Source organism: Hippopotamus amphibius, chromosome 16, assembly GCF_030028045.1.
Source record: "Hippopotamus amphibius kiboko isolate mHipAmp2 chromosome 16, mHipAmp2.hap2, whole genome shotgun sequence".
Lineage (NCBI taxonomy): Eukaryota > Metazoa > Chordata > Mammalia > Artiodactyla > Hippopotamidae > Hippopotamus > Hippopotamus amphibius.
The window spans coordinates 58,430,787-58,449,361 of record NC_080201.1 but is presented as its reverse complement, the minus strand read 5'-3'; the positions used below and the strand labels follow the sequence as shown (position 1 = coordinate 58,449,361).

Genomic DNA, 18,575 nt, shown 5'->3' with positions numbered 1-18,575 from the left:
AGAGGCCCCGCCCTCCTACCAATGAGCGCTCTTGAGGGCCTCGCGGGGCGGGGCCGATGAGAGCTGGGCGGGCCAAGGGCGCCCCTCGCCACGTCCACAAAGGAAAGCGCGGCCAGGCGAGGTTCGTCCCGCCCCTTCCCCGGGCGGGCGAGGTGGGCAACGCCGGAGAGGCACGACCAGGGGAACTACAACTCCCGTTAGGCGTCGCGGCGCCATGCCCAACCACCTCCAGTTGTCCTAACTCCAAAGCCTCATGGGAGATGTATTTTTATCTCTCTCCCTTTGTCCGCAAGTTTTAGGAAAGAAGGGAACCAAGGATCCAGGGGAGCTTCTCCTTTCCCTTAAGGAGGGAACAACTCTTTCGTTCCACCCAGCAGTCAGGTCAGACTCCAGCTAAGAATTCCTCAAAATGCCGGGTACAAACATCCAGTAAATATTCGTGACATTTATTAATTAAAAATATATGGCTTGGTAGATAAAATTGGCAGATTCCACCATGGTAACAAGTTAGCTTCAGGAGAGATTTGGAGTCCAAGGCTTACACCATTTATTCCCCCCACAATTCCCTAAAACGTTGAAACGATGAGAACACAACGATTCGGGCCCAAACCCATGTTGTATATGGAGGTGGAAGACAGCCATATGTATCAGGACCAGGGAAACTGAGGCAGACCACAGGAAGAGAAACCCAGAGGGAGGACATGGGGCTCCTTCTGGAGGCTCAGAAATACCGGGATTCCAGGAGGTCTCACAGCATGAAAAGGACCTGACTACATTAGCTGGTAGCAGCCAGGACGGGGGACGATCGGCAGTTGCTGGGAATGTATTTATATCCTAAGATTCAGCATCCTTGGACAGGCCAGGAGTGGGCAGGAGGGCCCCTACATCATCCCCACGGAAAGAGATCCAAGGGGCTGAGGAAAGAGGGGGGGGGAAGATCATTAGAATCTTTGAAATCCTCTGGGTCTCTGATGCCCCCGCCGTGTGTGTGTGTGTGTGTGTGTGTGTGTGTGTGTGTGTGTGTGCGCGCGCGCGCGCGCGTGTGCGGGCGCGCGCGTGTGTGTGCGTGTTTCTCAGTCTCTGTCCTACTCTATGGGTTTCTATCCCCTGTGAGTCTCCGTTTCACCCCTCCAGTTTTCTAACCCCATCTCTCTCTGGGTCTCTGTCCCTCTCTGTCTAGATCTCTGTCCCCCCAGGAACGTGTCTCCCTCTTTTGGGGGGTCTCTGCCTCTCTCTCTGAGGCACTTCCCCCTTCCTGTCCCACACCTGGCAGCCCTTTCTTCATCCTCCTCCACAGAAGGGCTCCTCCTGCAGCCACTGTCACGAGCAGTAAGAAGCCGATGACGAGTCCCACCACTGGCATCGAGGAGCTGGCTGATGATTCTGCAGCCAGAGAATGTTGTGAGATATTTAACGGCCCCTCCACCACATCTGAGTCAGGACGGGGGACTGGGGGTTCTCAGTCCCTTCCAACCTCAGAGATCCCAAGCACCAAGTTTTGGGGAGCGGGTGTGGATAAAGGAAAGGACAATCAGATGATGTTCTAGGTCTAGAAAGCCCCCAGGTTGGATGTAAGAACCAGCCATAGCAAGAGGGGTCTCAGTCACTCTGGTCTCGGTCACTCTGTAGCAGCAGGGTGCATGGTGTTCCAAATTGGAGAGGAGGGGTGGGCACAGAGCAGTAGAACGTCAGACTCATAGAGGACTGGCAGCAGCAGCAACAAATGGTCAGACTCCATGAAGACTTAGCAGCAGCAGCACGGAAGGTGGTCAGACTTAGGGAGGACTTCCCATGTGGTTAACGGGTGGCCAGACTCAACGAGCCCACCAGCAGCAGGATGGAAGGCAGTCAGACTTGGGGAGGCAAGCAGCACGGGACAAAAGGCTGTCAGGCTTTGGAAGAACCGGCAGTGCTGGGGCGGAAAGCAGTCAGACTCAAGGAGAACTGGCAGCAGTGGAGCGGAAGGCGGTCAGACTCAGGAAGGATGGCTGCAGGAGAGGGAGAAAAGGCAACCAGAAGCAGGGAGCATCGTTCCCCAGCGGGATCTCACCCAGCTGCACAGTGAGGGGCTGGGCCAGCCCCACGTGCTGCACCACGCAGCAGTAGTGGTACTCGTCGCCACTCTTGACTGTTAGTGATGACCAGGCGTGGAAGGAACCGTCGCCGTTGGGGCCACTGTCACCCTCACCAGAGCCAGCTGCCATGCCGTTCCGTATGAATCGCAGCTGCAGCTCCGGTGGGTAGAAGGAGAAGGCGCTGCAGGTGAGCACAGAAAAGCCGGGGCTGCTCGGGCGGGCTTTCAGGCGCATGGAGGGTGGCTCTGCAGACAAACAGGCAGACAGACCTAAGCCCCAGACCCAGGGTTGGACAGGGACATAGAGAGGCTTCCATTCCTTCCACTGTACCCAGCACGCCCCACCATGTGCCCTGTGCTGTCCTGAGCCTAGAGAATATAATGGTAAAGGGGGAAGGGCCTTCCCAGGGGTACAGAGACCCAACCTGTCCACCACGAGGGTATCCATCTCTCATCCAGTCTTCCTACAGTGACACATACCGAGCATCTACCATGTGACGTGCCAGGCACTCTTCTAGGCACTAGGGATACAGCAGTGAACAGGACAGACAAAATTCCCTGTCCTCAAGGAGCTTATGTTCTAATGAGGGGAGAGAGATGAATATTTGTGTGTACATGTGAATGAAAGGGAAATAGGCTATGAAAGAGTGATGAGGGAAAATAAGACAGACCCTACAGTCATTCAAAAGCTACTAAGAGGATATGAAAAATTTCATGCCAGCGTATTTGAAATTTCAAGGACCCGGACAAATTCCTGAGAAACACAATCTTTCAAACTGACACAAAAAGACGTTTTACAATTGAGTAGTAGTCCTATAACTATTTAAAAAATGAAATCCATAATTTAAAACTTTTCTCCAAATAAAATTCCAGGTCCAGGTGACATGATTAATGAATTCCTCAAAACAACTAAGAAAGAAATACACTGCTCTTCCACAAATGTTTCCAGGGAACACAAAAAGAGGAAACCATTCCCAGCGCATGTAATGAAGCCAGTGTACCTTAATAACAAAACCTCACAAGGACATAACAAGAAAGGGAATTTAAGGCCAATATCTCTCATGTAAATACACTCAAAGTCTCTAAAAGTATTAGAAGACAGAATCAAGCAATTTATATAAAGAATAACACATTATGATCAACTGACGTTTATCCCAGGAAGTCAAGGTTGGTTTAACATTTGAAAACCAGCTAATATAACTCCCCACATTAGCATAAAAGAGAAAAAAGCAAATGGTAACTTGATAAAATTCAGCACCATTCAAAATAAAAAAGTAAAACCAAAAAACTCTTAGCAAACTAGGAGTTGGAGGAAACTTCCTTAATTTGTCAAAGGCCATCAACAAAAAAATCTATAACTAACATAACACTTAATAGTAAAACGCTGAGTGCTTTCCCTGTGAGTTTGAGTCTACAAGGAGTTCATCATCTCCACTCTATTCAACATTGTACCGCGGATCCTAGCTAGTGCTATAATAAGAAAAAGAAATAAGAGGTACTAAAATTTGAAAAGAAAATAAATAAAACATGTCAAATATGGCATGATCCAAAAGAATCTAGGAAAAATTAATAGCAATAAGTAATTCAACAAAATTTCTGAATACAAGGAAATTATATAAAACTCAATAGTATTTCTATAAATCAATAGTATTTCTATAAACTAACTACAAACTCTAAGAAAATGAGGACTTCCCAGGTGGTGCAGTGGTTAAAAATTCACCTGCCAATGCAGGGGACATGGGTTCAATTCCTGCTCCAGGAAGATTCCACATGCTGCAGGGCAACTAAGCCCATGCGCCACAACTATTGAGCCCATGTGCCACAACTACTGAAGGCTGCATGCCAAGAGCCCGTGCTCTGCAACAAGAGGAGCCACGGCAATGAGGAGCCCACACACTGTAACTAGAGAAAGCCTATGTGCAGCAACAAAGATCTAACACAGCTAAAAAATAAATAAATAACAATAAATAAATTTATAAAAAAAAAGAAAATGAGATTTTTAGAATTACCATTTACAGAAGCATCAAAAAATGTCTAATATTTAGGGGAAAAAAAAACTAACCAAATGGGTGTAAGAACTCTAGACTGAAAACTATGAAATATTACTAAGAGAAATTAAAGGACATCTAAACAAGGACAGGGATATACTGTATTAATGGATTCAAAAACTCAATATTGTTAACATGTCAATTCTCCCCACATTGATCTATAGATACAATGCAATCACTATCAAAATCCCAACAGAATATCTGGCAGAAATTGACATGCAGAAATGTATATAGACATGCAAATGATGTAGAAAAACCAAGGCAATAAAACTGAAGAATTTAACTGCTAGATAGCAAAACTTTCTATAAAAGCTATGTTAATCAAGAGAGGTGAGATACTGGTTGAATTTCAGTCCAATAGATCAGTGGAACAGAAGAGAGAGACCAAAAAAAAAAAAAAGAAAGAAAGAAAGAAAGAAAGAAAAAGAAAAGAAAAGAGGGACTTCCTTTGTGGTCCAGCACAGGTTTGATCCCTGGTCAGGGAACTAGGTCCTGTATGCTGCAACTAAGAGCCTGCATGCTGCAACTAAAAAAGATCCCACATGCTGCATCTAAGACTCAGTGCAGCCAAATAAATAAATAAATATTTTTAAAAAAGAAAAGAAAAATTCCCTTGAAAAAAACAAAAAAGAAAAGCAGAAGGAACAGCAGGTGCAAAGGCCCTGAGGAGGGAAAGAACATGACATATTGGAGGAAAGGGAGGAGTCCACTGTCGTTGGGGGCATTGTGACATTACAGTGGCGGAAAGCAGCCAGACCATGCAGAGCTTGCAGGCCTTGGAGTCGAGTTTGGATTTTAGTCTAAGACTAGTGGGAAATCTATGGGACAGTTTTAAGCGCTGGTGGGATGGGAGTTCATTTATGTTTTTATTTATTTATTTATTTTTATTTTATTTTTTTCATGTATGTTTTTAAAACATTCCTCTGACTACAAAGTAGAGAATAGTCTGTACTGAGGGCGGAGATGGAAGCAGGAATTGCAATGTGGGGTAGGCTGAGGACAAAAGAGCTCTAACTGCAGCCCTTGAATTCCCCAGACATGAGTGTAATTATAGCTCAAAGTGACATGTGCTGCCTGTAACAGAGGTCATGCAAGGTCCCGTAGGCGTCCAAAAGAGGCCCGTGCAAGCCTCCTGGGCCAGAGTGGAACCTGACACCAACGGCATCTGGCACCAGTGGAACTGGCAAAGGTGAAGAAGTGGGAGGGCTGCTGTGAGCCAAGAGGCTCTGGGTGACTCTGCCTGGCCGAGTGGAGCAGATGGAGAGATGTGAGGCTGAGGAGAAGGACAGAGGCCACACCACGTGGGGTCTCAGTGCCAGGCTGAAGGGCCTGAGCTGTGTCAAGAGGGCTGTGGAAGCCACAGGAGGACTACGTGCAGGAGAGGGGCAGGGGCGGTTTGGGGTGGAGAAAGACTTTCCGGGACAAGATTGCGGGAAAGCAAGGTAGACTGGAGGGGAAAGGCTGAGTAAGAGGATGAGGCCGCAGGTGGGGCTGTGGGGATGGAGGGGGTCCACGGGGATCAGGACTCTCTCGGGGGTCTTGCTCACCCTTCCACTCCAGGTTGCTTCGGCCCCTTTCCAGATGCCCCAGCAGCCGGTGCGGACAGGAGTAGAGCAGGAAGGTCTTCTCCTTATTGATCGCCTCGGGGTCCTGCTTCCACTTGGTGCTGATGGTCAGGGACTCAGGCCAGTCCCCCTTCCAGGCGCCCAGCTTGGTGTTGAACTCCATGAACTCCTCCCCGTTCAGGGCAAACTTGGCCACGGGCACCGAGACATTGTCAGCGCCCAACTCGCAGCCCAACAGGCCCTGCAGGGTGTAGGGACCTGGGGTGCCCACACACAGCCTATCAGGGCCCAGGAGAAGGGGCCACGGTCCCCTCCTCCCTCAGACCCAGGATCCAGGCCCCCAATCCCTCCTCCCTCAGACCTAGGAGTCAGACCCCCCAGCCCCTCCTGCCTCAGTCCCAGGAGTTCCGGTCTCACCTCCTTCCCCTAAGCTTTTGAGACCTTCGAGGAAGAGCGTCTCCTTGATCCTCAGGTCTGTGGTCTCTTTCTCCCAATACCAGGACACCTGGCTTTCCCAGACCCAAGCGCCGTAGGGCTCAGCCTGGGCCCTGAGGTTATTGTAGCTCAGGTACTGCTGTGGCCCCAGCCAGCCCGACACCCAGAAGGCAGGAGTCCCCGAGGCAGGGGCGGACACGGCGGTGAAGTGGTACAGGAGGGAACGATGGCTCTCTGCCGGAGACACAGGTGAAGAGAGCAGATAGGGTGGGGGACCTAGGGGAAGCGGGACAGACACCCCGAGAGAGAAAAGAACCCACCGCAGAAAGAGAGGCCGGACCCAGAACCGGGGGGGGGGGGTCAGACCCAGATAGAGGGACAGAGAGCCAGGAAGAAGGGGACAGGTGTTTCCCAGACACACCGCCAGAGGGGGGAGATCGTGAGAAACTCAGTGAAATGAGGCAAAGAAGGAAGTGCCCAGCTCGAGTGGGACCTCGGATTTCGCTTCCTTTGCCCTTTTCTCGGCAGAGGGCACCTCCCTCGTCCCCGGCAGCCCCGGCGCCCTCCCGGAGCCCCCTCACCTGCGCTCAGCGTCCCAGGCAGGAGGACGAACAGCAGACCGAGCCCCCAGGGCTGAGGCCAGGGGACCCGCATCCTGAGTGGGAGACCTGGGGCGGGAGGGGGCGCGTGACTCCTCTGGACCCCCGCCCCGCCCCTCCCTCCCTCCGTCCCGCGGCTCCCGCCCGGCTCCGCTCGGCCACCCCGCGCGCCTGGGGCCGCGGGCGGAGAGGCTTGAGCTCGGAGGATGACAAGACCCCCCTCCTCGATGAACTTTCACCTCTTAATTTGATCCACGCTGGTTAATTAGTTACAGAGCCTGGAGAGGCGGAGATTCCTTGCTCAGCGTTCGGCCCCGCCTCCTCCTCCTCCCTCAGACCCGCGAGTCCCAGCCCCCGCCACTCCTCGGCCCCTCCTGCCTGAGACCCCAAAGTCCGGCTCCCCGGCTCCCTCCTGCTTGAGACCCGGGAGTCCGGCGCCCGGGCCTCTCCACCCCCGGTCCTCGGCCCCAGCCCCGCTCACGGCAGCCACGATCCCTTCCTCCTGCGGCCCCAGCTGACTCCCGTGACTGGAGACCCCAGTTCCTCTCTCACATCCTGTCCGGAGACGGCTACTCAACTCCAGGAATATCCAACCCCGCCCCCCAGCTGCAGGGCACACCCCGGGCCCTGGGCCCAGCCTGTCTGAGTGTTGGTCTCTGCCTCTCTGTTGTCTTTTTTTTCCCCCTATCTCTTTCTCTGTTGCTCTCTGATTTTCTTATCTTGAGGGTGTCAGCCAGCCAGCAAATTCATGACAAAGTTGGGAATCCACATTATCGGAGTCCCACGTTGGGAGGTCTGTGTGGGTCCCCTTCTTACCTCCTTGTCCGCTCCCCACCCCCGCCCCCCAACGCCGCCACTCGCTCCTGCTGTGATAAGTCCTCCAGATACTTCCACACTTCCTCCTTCCAACCCCTCCCCCAAGGGGCCCCTTAAAGTGTCCCTGCAGTTCTTTAATATCTTCCTATACGGCTCAATAACGCGCAGACCCAATATATTATATTACGCTTCGGGGCACCCTCCAACCACCCACCGGCAGCCCACAATCCTGCTATAATGTTTCCATTCATTTGTATTTCTGTGGTATAGGGCACAACGCAAAGAAGCTACATTAGTGACTTAGTGCATCTGCAATGTTGTGCAACCATGACCACTATCTAGTCCCAGAACTTGTTCATCACCCCCAAGGAGACCCCAGACACATTAAGCAATCCCAGCTCCCCCAGCCCCCAGTAACCGTGAATTTACTCTCTGTCTCTATGGATTTGCTCATTCTGGACCTTTCAGATTAATGGAATCCTACAGCATTGTGGCATTTTGTGTCTGGCTTCTTTCATTTAACATCCTGTTTTTTTGTTTGTCTGTTTGTTTGCTTTTTGGCCCCGCTGCACAGCATGTGGATGATCACAGCGAAAGCTCAGAGTCCTAACTATTGGACCACCAGGGAATTCCCCAGCATACAGTTTTCAAGATTTATTCACATAGGGACTTATCTGGTGGCACAGTGGTTAAGAATCTGCTTCTCGATGCAGGGGACACAGGTTCCATCCCACACGCGGCAGACCAACTAAGCCCGAGAGCCACAACTACTGAGCACACATGCCACAACTACTGAAGCCTGTGTGTCTAGGGCCCGTGCACCTAGAGTTTGTGCTCTGCAACAAGAGAAGCCACCGCAATGAGAAACCCATGCATCACAACGAAGTGTAGCCCCCGCTCTCCACAACTAGAGAAAGCTTGCGCATAGCAACGAAGACCTAACACAGCCAATAAATAAATAACTAATTAATTAAAAAAAGATTTATCCACATAGTAGCATGTGTCAGGACTTCATTCCTTTTTATGGGTGGGTAATATTCTATTGTATGGATTGACCACATTTTGTTTATCCATTCTTCAATTCACGGGCGTTTGGGTTGTTTCCAACTTCGGGTTATTGTGCGTAATGCTGCTGGGAACATTTGCGTACAAGTTTTTTGTTTGGTTTGGTTTGGCTCTTTGCGTAGCTGTATTCAGTTCTTTTGGGTATATATCCAAGAGTGGACTTGCTAGGTCATAAGATGTATTCGTCAGGGTTTTCTAGAGGAACAGAGTCAACAGGATGTATATATATATAGAAAAAGACTTAGTATAAGGAATTGGCGCACGTGATTGTGGAGTCTTGGTGAGTTCAAAATCTGATAGGGATGGCCGGCAGGCTAGAGACTCCGGAAACAGTTACAGTTCAAGTCTAAAGGGAGGCAGTTTGGAAAACCAAGAAGAGCTCATCTTGCAGATGGAATCCAAAGGTATTCTGCCGGCAGAGTTTCCCTTTGCTTGGGGGGGAGGTCAGTGTTCCACCTTCAACTGATTGAATGAGGCCCACCCACAGTATGAAGGGCGGTCGGCTTTGCTCAGAGTCCACTGATTTCTGTGTGAATCTCATCCCCAAACACTCTCACAGAAACATCCAGAGTAATGTTGGACCAAACATCTGGGCACTGTGGCCCAGCCAAGTTGACATGTGTTTAACTATTACAGACGATAAATCTATGTTCAACTAAGTGAGGGACCTTGGTTCGTTTTCATTATTCTCCCTGGGTCCTGCTAGACTATCCACTAAGAGCCACCCTGATGCTGAAGGATCCTGCTTTCATGTCCCGTGAGTCCTAAAAATACCTTGGGGACCGTGCCACGCCCAGCCATCCCCTCTATAGTCCCATCCGACTATGTCTCCAGAGCACCATTCCAGCAGCGCCTGCCAGGCTCTCATCTTAAAGGCCCTCAGGACCCTACTGTGATGTTCCTTGGATCCTGATAAAAATGCCCAATGTCTGTGACAATGTCCCCCAGGACCCTGCGATACTTTTCCTTGAAACTTAAAAACCATCACTTTGGGGTCCCACTTATGTCCCACCTTAAGATGCCTGGTGGTCCAGTGGTTAAGACTCTGTGCTTCCAATGCAGGGGGCGCGGGTTCGATCCCTGGTCGGGGAACTAGGATTCCACATGCCGTGGGGCACGGCCAAGACAAAAACAAACAAACAAAAAAAGATGCCGCAGAACTCATCTAAATGCTCGCTGAGCCCTAATGTAATGTAGTCCCACTCTGCGGCCTGTCGGGCCATTAATGATCTCAAGGTCCCACGGCCATGCCAGCACCTGCACCACTGCCCATCACACCCCACACAGCTCTGCTATTATAACTAGTTTTTTTGTTTGTTTGCTTTATGATTTTATTTTTTTAACTTTTTATTTTACATTGAAGTAGTTGATTAACAATGTTATGACAGTTTCGAGTGTACGGCAAAGTGATTCAGTTATACATATACATGTATCTATTCTTTTTCAAATTCTTTTCCCACTTAGGTTGTTATATAATATTGAGCAGAGTTCCCTGTGTTATATAGTAGGTCCTTGTTGGTTATGCATTTTAAATATAGCAATGTGTACATGTCAATCCCACACTCCCTAACTGTGCCCTTCCCCACCCTTCCCCCTGGTAACCATAAGTTCATTCTCTAAGTCTGAGTCTGTTTCTGTTTTGTAAATAAGTTCATTTGTATCATTTCTTTTTAGATTCCCCATATAAGTGATATCATAGGATATTTCCCTTTCTCTGTCTGACTTGCTTCACTTGGTATGATCATCTCTAGGTCCATCCATGTTGCTGCAAATGGCTTTATTTCCTTTTTTTAATGGCTGAGTAATATTCCGTTATATGTGTCACATCTTCTTGGTCCATTCCTCTGTCGATGGACATAACTAGTTTTAACACTGGTGCCCCGAGAGTCCTCCTGGACCATCAACAGAGGCCCCTACTATACCCCTGGGTCTCTGATAATCTCAGGCTCCCATCCCCATGCTGCTTGCGTCCTGGATAGTATCCTGAGACCCAGTGATAGCATCTTCAGGAGCCTACACCAACATCCCAGGGAGTCACCCCATCCCTGGAATCCTGCTAAATCAGTCCTGAGCCCTCGCAGAACCACTGCCATGACCCACTCTGGAATTGCCACAGAGTGCCCTCAGCTCCAGGCCCGCTCCTGGCTGCCAAGCCTGCTCGTATTTTTCAGGTTCTGTCATAAAGCTGAGCCGGGCTCCCCAGGCCCACTCCTGGGTTCTCTCTATTACTGTCCTTCCCCAGGTCCTGCGCCATCCAGAACCTCCCCACAAAAGATGGATAGACTGACAGACAAACACAGAGAGATAGATAGGTAGGTAAGTAGGTAGGTAAGATGATAGATAGAAAGAAAAATAGGCAGACAGTTTGGCAGGCAGGCAGGCTGGCAGACCAACAGACAGATAGATGGATGATAGAAAAATAGAGATAGACTGACAGACAAAACAGATGGACAAATAGGTAGGTACAGAGGGAGGTAGACTGATAGACAGACAAATAGGAAAACAGATAGAGGAACTTCGCTAGAGGTCCGGTGGTTAAGACTCCAAGCTTCCACTGCAGGGGGCAAGGGTTCAATCCCTGGTTGGGGAACTAAAATCCCACATGCCGCATGGTGTGGCCAAAAAAAACAAGAAAGAATGAAAGAAAGAAAGAATTAGGCTCTCTGGGACATTGTATAACATCCCTACCAGGCAAGAAACTCCATATTTCCCAAGAACTTGCTCTCATGCCCCCTTATCCAGCCAGACTGCTGCTCCCTCACCCTGAGACCCCACTAAAAACAGACCATCAGGGAATTCCTTGGTGGTTCAGGGGTTAGGACTCCAAGCTTTCACTGCCAAGGGGTGGGGTTCGATTTCTGGTAGGGAATCCCACAAGCTGCATGTTATGGCCTAAAAATTTAAAAATAGGTGAAAGAAGAAAGAAAGAAAGAAAGAAAGAAAAAAGAAAGAGAGAGAAAGAAAGAAAGAAAGAAAGAAAGAAAGAAAGATAGAAAGAAAGAAAGAAAGAAAGAAAGAAAGAAAGAAAGAAAGAAAGAAAGAAAGAAAGAAAGAAAGAAAGAAAGAAAGAGGAAGAAAGAAAGAAGAAGAAAGGAAGAAAGAAAGGAAGAAAGAAAAAGAGGGGGGAGGGAGGGAGGAAGGAAGGAAGGGCACTCAGGTCCTGAAACATGTTCTGTGTATCCCTTTTTGATACCCTGGGTCCTACTCAGTTGGTTCAAACACTCCCTAGAATTCTCCTCTATTGCCTAGGACCCTAAAATAATGCCACCAGAGCCCTGATGACAAGCCCTTGCATTCCTGTCCCCAAGCTCCCAGAAAACGAGTGCATCGTCCCTCGGGGCCTTCCCAGTGGCCCCAGGTCCCTCTATAATGCTCACATCTTCTTCAGCTCCTGCTTTACCTGTCCTGGATATCTCCTCTAGGTGTCCTCAGTTCTACTACAATGTCCCATCTGTGTCACTTCAACACTCTCAGGACCCTCATCTACCCGTTGGTCCTACCAAAAAGTTCTTTGGTTCCTGATAACATGTCCCCAGGATGAAACACTCCCCCTGCGTGCTCAGAAGTTCCCCTGGATCCTGCTAAAATAGGTCCAGTCTTCCCTCATGTGGTCTTGAGGGTCACCAGGATGACCTTGGGTGTCCTCTCTAAGCCCTCTGGGCCCTGCCAGGACCCTATTAGAATGCCTCTAGCCTTACCATGAAGTCTTTTTTTTGGGGGGTGGGGGAGGGTAGCGGCACATGACACAGCCTGCCAGATCTTAGTTCCCCAACCAGCGGTTGAACCCGCGCCCCCTGCAGTGGAAGCTCAGAGTCCTAACCACTGGACCTCCAGAGAAGTCCCGCCGTGACGTCTTCACAGTCCTGCTAAAACATACCAAAGGCCTGCTCTTCTGTGTCCGACGGAGCTCTGGGAAAATTCCCACAGACTTTTACCCATGCAAACTCAGATCCCGCATCAGCGGCCGTCCATAATGGGTCTAGAACGTTGGATTAGTGTCTTGTGGCTGCTGTAACCAATCACCACAAACTTAGTGGCTTAAAAGAACACAAGTATATTCTTACAATTCTGGAGGTCAGACATCTAAAGCGGATCCATAAGGCTGTGTTCCTTCTGGAGACTCCAAGGAAGGATCGACTTGCTCGCCTCTACCAGCTGCATTTCTTGGTTCACGGTCCCTTCCTCCATCTTCAAACATCCAGCATGTTCTCTCCTTTGACCTCTGTGTTCATCCTTGCATCTCTCTGACTCTGATCCTCCGCCTCCCTCTCCCCATCTCAAGATCCTGAATTTGGGGACTTCCCTAGAAATCCAGTGGTTAGGGTTCTGTGCTTCCGCTGCAGGGGGTACGGGTTCGATCCTTGGTCAGGGTACTGAGATCCCGCATGCCACTTGGCATGGCCAAAAAAAAAAAAAAAAAAAGATCCTGAGTTTGATCACATCTGCAAAGTCCCTTTCATTATACAAGGTCACATAATCACAGGTTTTGGAGGATCTGGGCATAGACATCTGTGAGGGGTCATTATCCAGGCTACCACAGTCATGGTCACAGTCATAGAGGGTGCCCTCCCTTGCCCCTGCTGTATCCTCCCCATTCTGATTTTCTCTCCCTCCTGTTAGAATGGCCTTGGGGGTTTAGCCATGAGGTCTCTCAGAGGTCGGCCTGGAAATTCCCCATAAGGTCCCTCCTTCCTGCTATGAAAGAAAAAGCCCTCAAGTCCCTTAACACCCGCTGGGAATCCCTGCTAAGTGTCCTGGGGTCCTGTTATGTCTTCAGGGACCATTTACGGCACTTGCTGGCTGTCTCCTACCTTATCCCCAGGGTTCTGTGCTCTAATGATCCCCGACTATGCCCTTTTTTTGGGGGGGGGGGTTGGGGTGGCACACGCTGTGCGACTTTGGGGATCTTAGTTCCCCGACCAGGGATTGTACCCACCCGGGGCCACGGCAGTGAAATCGCCGAGTCCTAACCACTGGATCACCAGGGAAGTCCCTCTGCCTATGCCCTTTAGATCCCCTGGGGTCCTACTATCATGTCCCCAGGGGCCCATGATAAAGCAGTAGAAAGTCCCAGCGGGACAGTTACTCATGTGCAGGGCCCAATGCTAAATGAAAATGTGGGGCCCCTTGTTCCAACTTCAGAACAAACCAAGCAAGGGTCCCTTCGGAACAACCGCGCTGGGACAGCAGGGGGAGCTCACCCAGGAAGCCGCCTTGGTCCCTAGGGACTGTACTGTGGCTAGCCCCGGCAGCTCTGAGCTTTCTCCCAGAATCACCACCTTCACATCCGCCCCTCCTCTCTGCACCTGCACTGTAGTGCCCCCTACTGACCCCAGGAGGCAATCACACCTGAGTTCAGACCCAAATCCCGTCTCTTCCAGGTGGGCTTCTCTGAGCCTCGGTTTTTTAAATCTGTGAAATGGGATAATAATTGTACCTACTTTGGTGGCACAGGGCACATAGTAGGGCATAATAGTAACCTGTTCCCCATACTGCCCCCTCTCCAGGATGCTGTAAAGGTCCCTGGGGTTGCACTAGATCGTAGGCTCACAGGTACCAGGCCCTGGATCTGTCTTGCTCTCTTGCATCCCCACGGCCCAGCACAGGAAACATCAGCAGAATGAATGAAGCCAATAATGAATGACCCTTGGCTGGCTTAATACACCCCTAAAGCTTTTCTAGAAAGGCCTTGTCGTTCTGCTAGAATGTTTTAGCAGAATCTATCCCCATCCTTGAAACAATAAGTGGGTCTCTGTTACAAGATATCACAGAGCTGGGACCTACTATAATGTGAGATCCAGGGTTTTCCCATGATAGGCTAAGAATCGCTAAACTATGGCAGTGTGGCCACGAGGCTGCTCCAAACCCCTTTCCCTAGATGCCACTCGCAGACCTCAGGGCCCGTTAAATGAATCCAGGTGCCTGCTCCACACATCATACCCACGCACCAGCTCTCATATAACCCAGGGACTGCAACCACCAGCAGAACCTGTTACAAGACCCCGAGGTCCCGCTAGACTCCATCATTGCTAGGTCCTGCTATAATACCACAGGGCTGCAACACTGCTCGCCTCTCTGGCTGTACCAGAGTCTCCCTGTGAGCTGCGGTGACGCATGCGAGGCCACGAAACGTTATGATGCAACATACATTTTCATGTAACAGGCCTGATGCCTGTTGTCATCATAAACCAGGAGCCTGCTCGGAAACTGCTTGGAGCTCATTTCCCTGGAAAATGGCCACTGGGGCCTCCTAGAAGAGGCATTCAACAGAATATCCCAGAAGCATGTTAAAAGAGTCTCAAAATCCCCTGACAAACCACGAGGATTTGCTGTAACAGACCCAGGATTCCACAACCATTTAATACCTCTGGGGCCGCCTGTCAACGACGCTTGTCCTTGGGCCTCATCCTAAGGGACTCTGGGCCTGCTACACCAAGACACCACTGGGCTTTGCTCTAACAATAGGCTCAGGAATGCGACATAATCACTTCCTTAAGTATCACTTACTAGAACTAGTTCTACCCTCAGTAACACAGGTGAGCATACTTCATCCTCCCAAAGGGGCAGGGAGGCAAGATTTTACAGATTAGGAAACAGAAGCTCTGTGGTTCCAGGAGAGTCACACCCAATGTCACGCAGCTAAATACCGGCAGGGTTAGAGTCTGGAACAAAGCCTGCGGTCTTGATGCTTACATTTGGAGGTTTCTGAGCATGTTCACTGCTTCCGGTTACTCCATGCCTTGAGACCTAGGGTAAGCAGATAGGTTGGGGGGGGGGGTCCCTGGAGAAAAAGAACCAGGAATGGCTTTCTTGACATAAGAGAAGCCATTTTGGACTAAGCCATTTTGTGATCTAAGCCTGGCCGCAATGCTTGCCTTTGAACAGGTCTCAGTAATAATCTGTGATCTTAAGGGAAGTGAGGGAATAAAGGAAAAAGGAAAAGCAGTGAAGAAACAATAGCTCAACAATAAAACACTCCTAATTCCTCCTCAAGGGATATACAGGACAATCTGAAACAGTCTTTGAGTTCTGCGGGAAATAAGGCCCGCACCAGGTGAAGGACAGAACGCTGTTGACCCTTCCAACTTCAATCAACTAAAGCTTGGACTCTGGCGACCTTTACCCCAGTTCTGTGTTGGACTCTCCTCTGCTCCGGCCCCTTCATGAATATGCATACACTCTTCGCTTAAAACTTCCCCAATTTTGCTGTTGGGGAGACACTGCTTTGCGAAAGATCCCCAGTGTTCTCCTTACTTGCTGCAAGTTATAATAAACCCTGCCTTTACCAGATCTTTGGCTTGGGTGTGTCTTTCGGCTTGACACCCACCAAGAGGCGAACCTAGTTTTCGGGTAACACTGGGGGTCGAGGCTGGCCTGTGAGAATGTGGAGATTTAACTTTAAAGGGACTCGCTCAGGGAATTCTCTGGCGGTCCAGTGGTTAGGACTCCATACTTTCACTGTCAAGGGCCCAGATTTGATCCCTGGTTGGGGAACTAAAATCCCACAAGGCACGAGGTGTGGCCAAAAGAAAAAAAAAAGAAACGATTCATCGATTCATTCACTCAACTAAACACGCATAGAGCGCTCACAATTTGTTTCAGGCGCTAGAAATGCAGAGATTCTGTCTTCCTGGAGCTTGTCTTCCAGCGGTCAACAGGTAAACAAATAAATGTGCAATATACAGGATTTGTACAAAAATATGCCATAAACACGTTTTTCTGTGTGGAGGGCATTCAGACAGGGGAGGGAGATAGGGAGATTGGGAGGGTTGGCGGTTTTGCCAAGTGGAAAGAGGTTGGTGAGAATCAGAGATTAAGGGATGAGGGAGGGAGCCAGGTGGAAGCCTGGGGGGAGAGGTTCTGGGCAGAGGGCACAGCCGGTGCAAAGGCTCCGAAAAGGGAGCAAGTCTGAGGTGCAGGCAGAGGGAGGGAGGAGGGGGAGGGCAGGTAGGCAGAGGGGAAGCTCTGCGGCTGTGTCACAGGGCTCTGCGAAGGGCAGGTGAAGTCCTCTCCCCCTCGGTACAGCCCTGGGGGCTTTCTCCTTGGAGCTTGTGAACTGACCCACCAGGAGGCCTATCAGGTGTCCCCACAGGCACACGGGCTGCACCCGACACTAGGTAGCCTGACGATGGGGTGCCGAGGAGACGCCCAGCAACCCACCGCTGGGAGGAAACAGGGGAGCCGGGCTGTTGTTGTTGTAAACACGGCGGCCCCACCCCAAACGGAAACACCTGCGGGTGGGGGCTCCTGGAGCGGCCTCTGAGTCCCCTCCGGGTGTCTGTTGCCCCTCCTCTCTCGGGATGTCTTACCGCCGCCCCCGTCTCTGTCTCCCACTCTCTGGGCCCCAGTCCCCCTCCTCGGGGTCTCTCTCTCCAGCACCGGGTGGGGCGGGCTTGCAGGCTGAACCTCCGGGCGGTGCCCCCCTCTGACCTATCTCTGCCCCTTCCTGCCCTCTTTGATGCGGCCCCACTTCCTCTGGCAGGAACCCCCGCCCTCGCTGGGTCTGGGTAAAAAGGAGCCCCCGGGCTGGTCCAGAGACGACGTCCCCGGAGGCAGCGGCGGAGGCAGCGGCGGCGGCGGCGGCTCTTCTCTCCTCACGGCCCTGTCTCCCAACCCTTGTACCAGTGTGTGCCTCAGTCCCTGGTACAGGCATGGGGGGCAGGGACCTGGGGACCCCGGCAGCGCCAGGCCCCCAGGGGTGAAGTCAGCGGGGCGACTCCGGCGCCTCCCCCCATCCGTGCCTCCATCTCTGCCCTGCTGTGACTCGGGTGAGGGTCTCTGCTTCAGATCCCAAAGTCCCTCTCCCTCTCCTTGGTGTGTTTCACTCTGCACCTGCCACCCTCCTGCCTCACCCACCCCATGGTGGTCTCCCTGCCTGGTTCTCCAGGTCCATCTGTCTCTGAAATCTGAGTCCGTCCCTGGCTGTGGTCTCCGTCCTTGTTCAGTGTCCAGCTGAGGGCTCTGTCCCAAATCTCTCTCATCTCTGTATCTGACACTCAAGGCCCCTCTTCCTTTCCCCATTTTTCTTGGCTTCTAACAGAAAGTCTTCCTGCTGTTACCAACTGTAAAGCTCTATCTCCCAGGGTTTTTCCCTGACGTTCAAGGTTACTGTCTGGCCCTGTCAGAAATCTCTTCCCATTTCTCTCCATCTCCAATTTCTCTCTTCACCCAAGGCCACCCCACTTGGTCTGTTCCAGGTCAGTCACCTTAAGGGACTTCCATTGCTGAGCAGCCTGCGACCTCACACTGCTGGCGGGCCTTACTAAGCAACTTGTCCTCAAGGCCAACTTCCTTACTTGAATTTTCAGGCTAAGAAAGTGTCCATAATCTGACACGTGGAGTTCAGCTCCTCCCTGCGACCCCAGACAGAGAATGTGTCCTCTCAGATTAGCCTGCTCTTCTGCAAACAGACATGGTGCCCACTCAGGAGGGGACAGTGGGACATGCAGAGGGGGAAGGTTGGGTGCCTTGCTTCCCTGCCCCACTCCTTCCCTCTCAGGGGAGACAGTCCCAGGTTGAAGTCAAGACTCTCACAGTTCCAAAACAGGCAGCTGTGTACTCAAGCCCACCCAACCCACTCCTGCTGACCCCCAGTGAAGCCCAGAGAGCCGCTACTTCTTCCTCCCCCACCGCTCAGAAGCCAGGAAGGGCCCAGAGTCTAGAGAACCCAGGAACCTCCACCCTCACTCACTTCCTCCCCAGAGACGTGCGGGGGGGAAGCTCAACACCAGGTAGAAGGTATTATTTACTCCGACACCAAAAGGTGACAAGGACCAAAAGACCAGGGAGTGGCAGCATCTTGGTACAGGTTGTCTTCACCCAGATGTGAGGGCAGGAAGCAGGATTCGGCCCCCAACCCCATCCTTATGCCCCCAGAGGATAAAAAAAGAACGCCACCGTTCACATCAACCCCATTTCATTCCCGGGGACACCCCCTCCCTCTGGTAAGGGCAGAGATATGGAGCCTGGCCTG

At 51.0% G+C, this 18,575-nt stretch overlaps 1 protein-coding gene across 8 annotated transcripts; it reads right to left on the bottom strand.

The window, feature by feature from the left end:
- Positions 1-429: 429 nt before the first annotated feature.
- FCGRT (Fc gamma receptor and transporter) lies at positions 430-7,609 on the bottom strand. 8 transcript variants are annotated; one of them, XM_057713248.1, is made up of 8 exons: positions 7,203-7,526; positions 6,961-6,999; positions 6,704-6,790; positions 6,105-6,398; positions 5,670-5,945; positions 2,051-2,320; positions 1,267-1,383; positions 430-914 (listed from the first exon to the last, which is right to left on the bottom strand). In XM_057713248.1, exons 3-8 carry the CDS (start codon positions 6,774-6,776, stop codon positions 835-837), a joined length of 1,110 nt encoding a protein of 369 aa, XP_057569231.1. In that variant the 5' UTR covers positions 6,777-6,790; positions 6,961-6,999; positions 7,203-7,526; the 3' UTR covers positions 430-834. The 8 variants fall into 8 exon arrangements, with proteins under 8 accessions (XP_057569231.1, XP_057569235.1, XP_057569232.1 ...); XM_057713252.1 differs by having other exon boundaries at positions 6,105-6,356; positions 7,203-7,524; XM_057713249.1 differs by lacking the exons at positions 6,961-6,999; positions 7,203-7,526 and adding an exon at positions 7,538-7,609.
- Between the last annotated feature and the right edge of the window lie 10,966 nt (positions 7,610-18,575).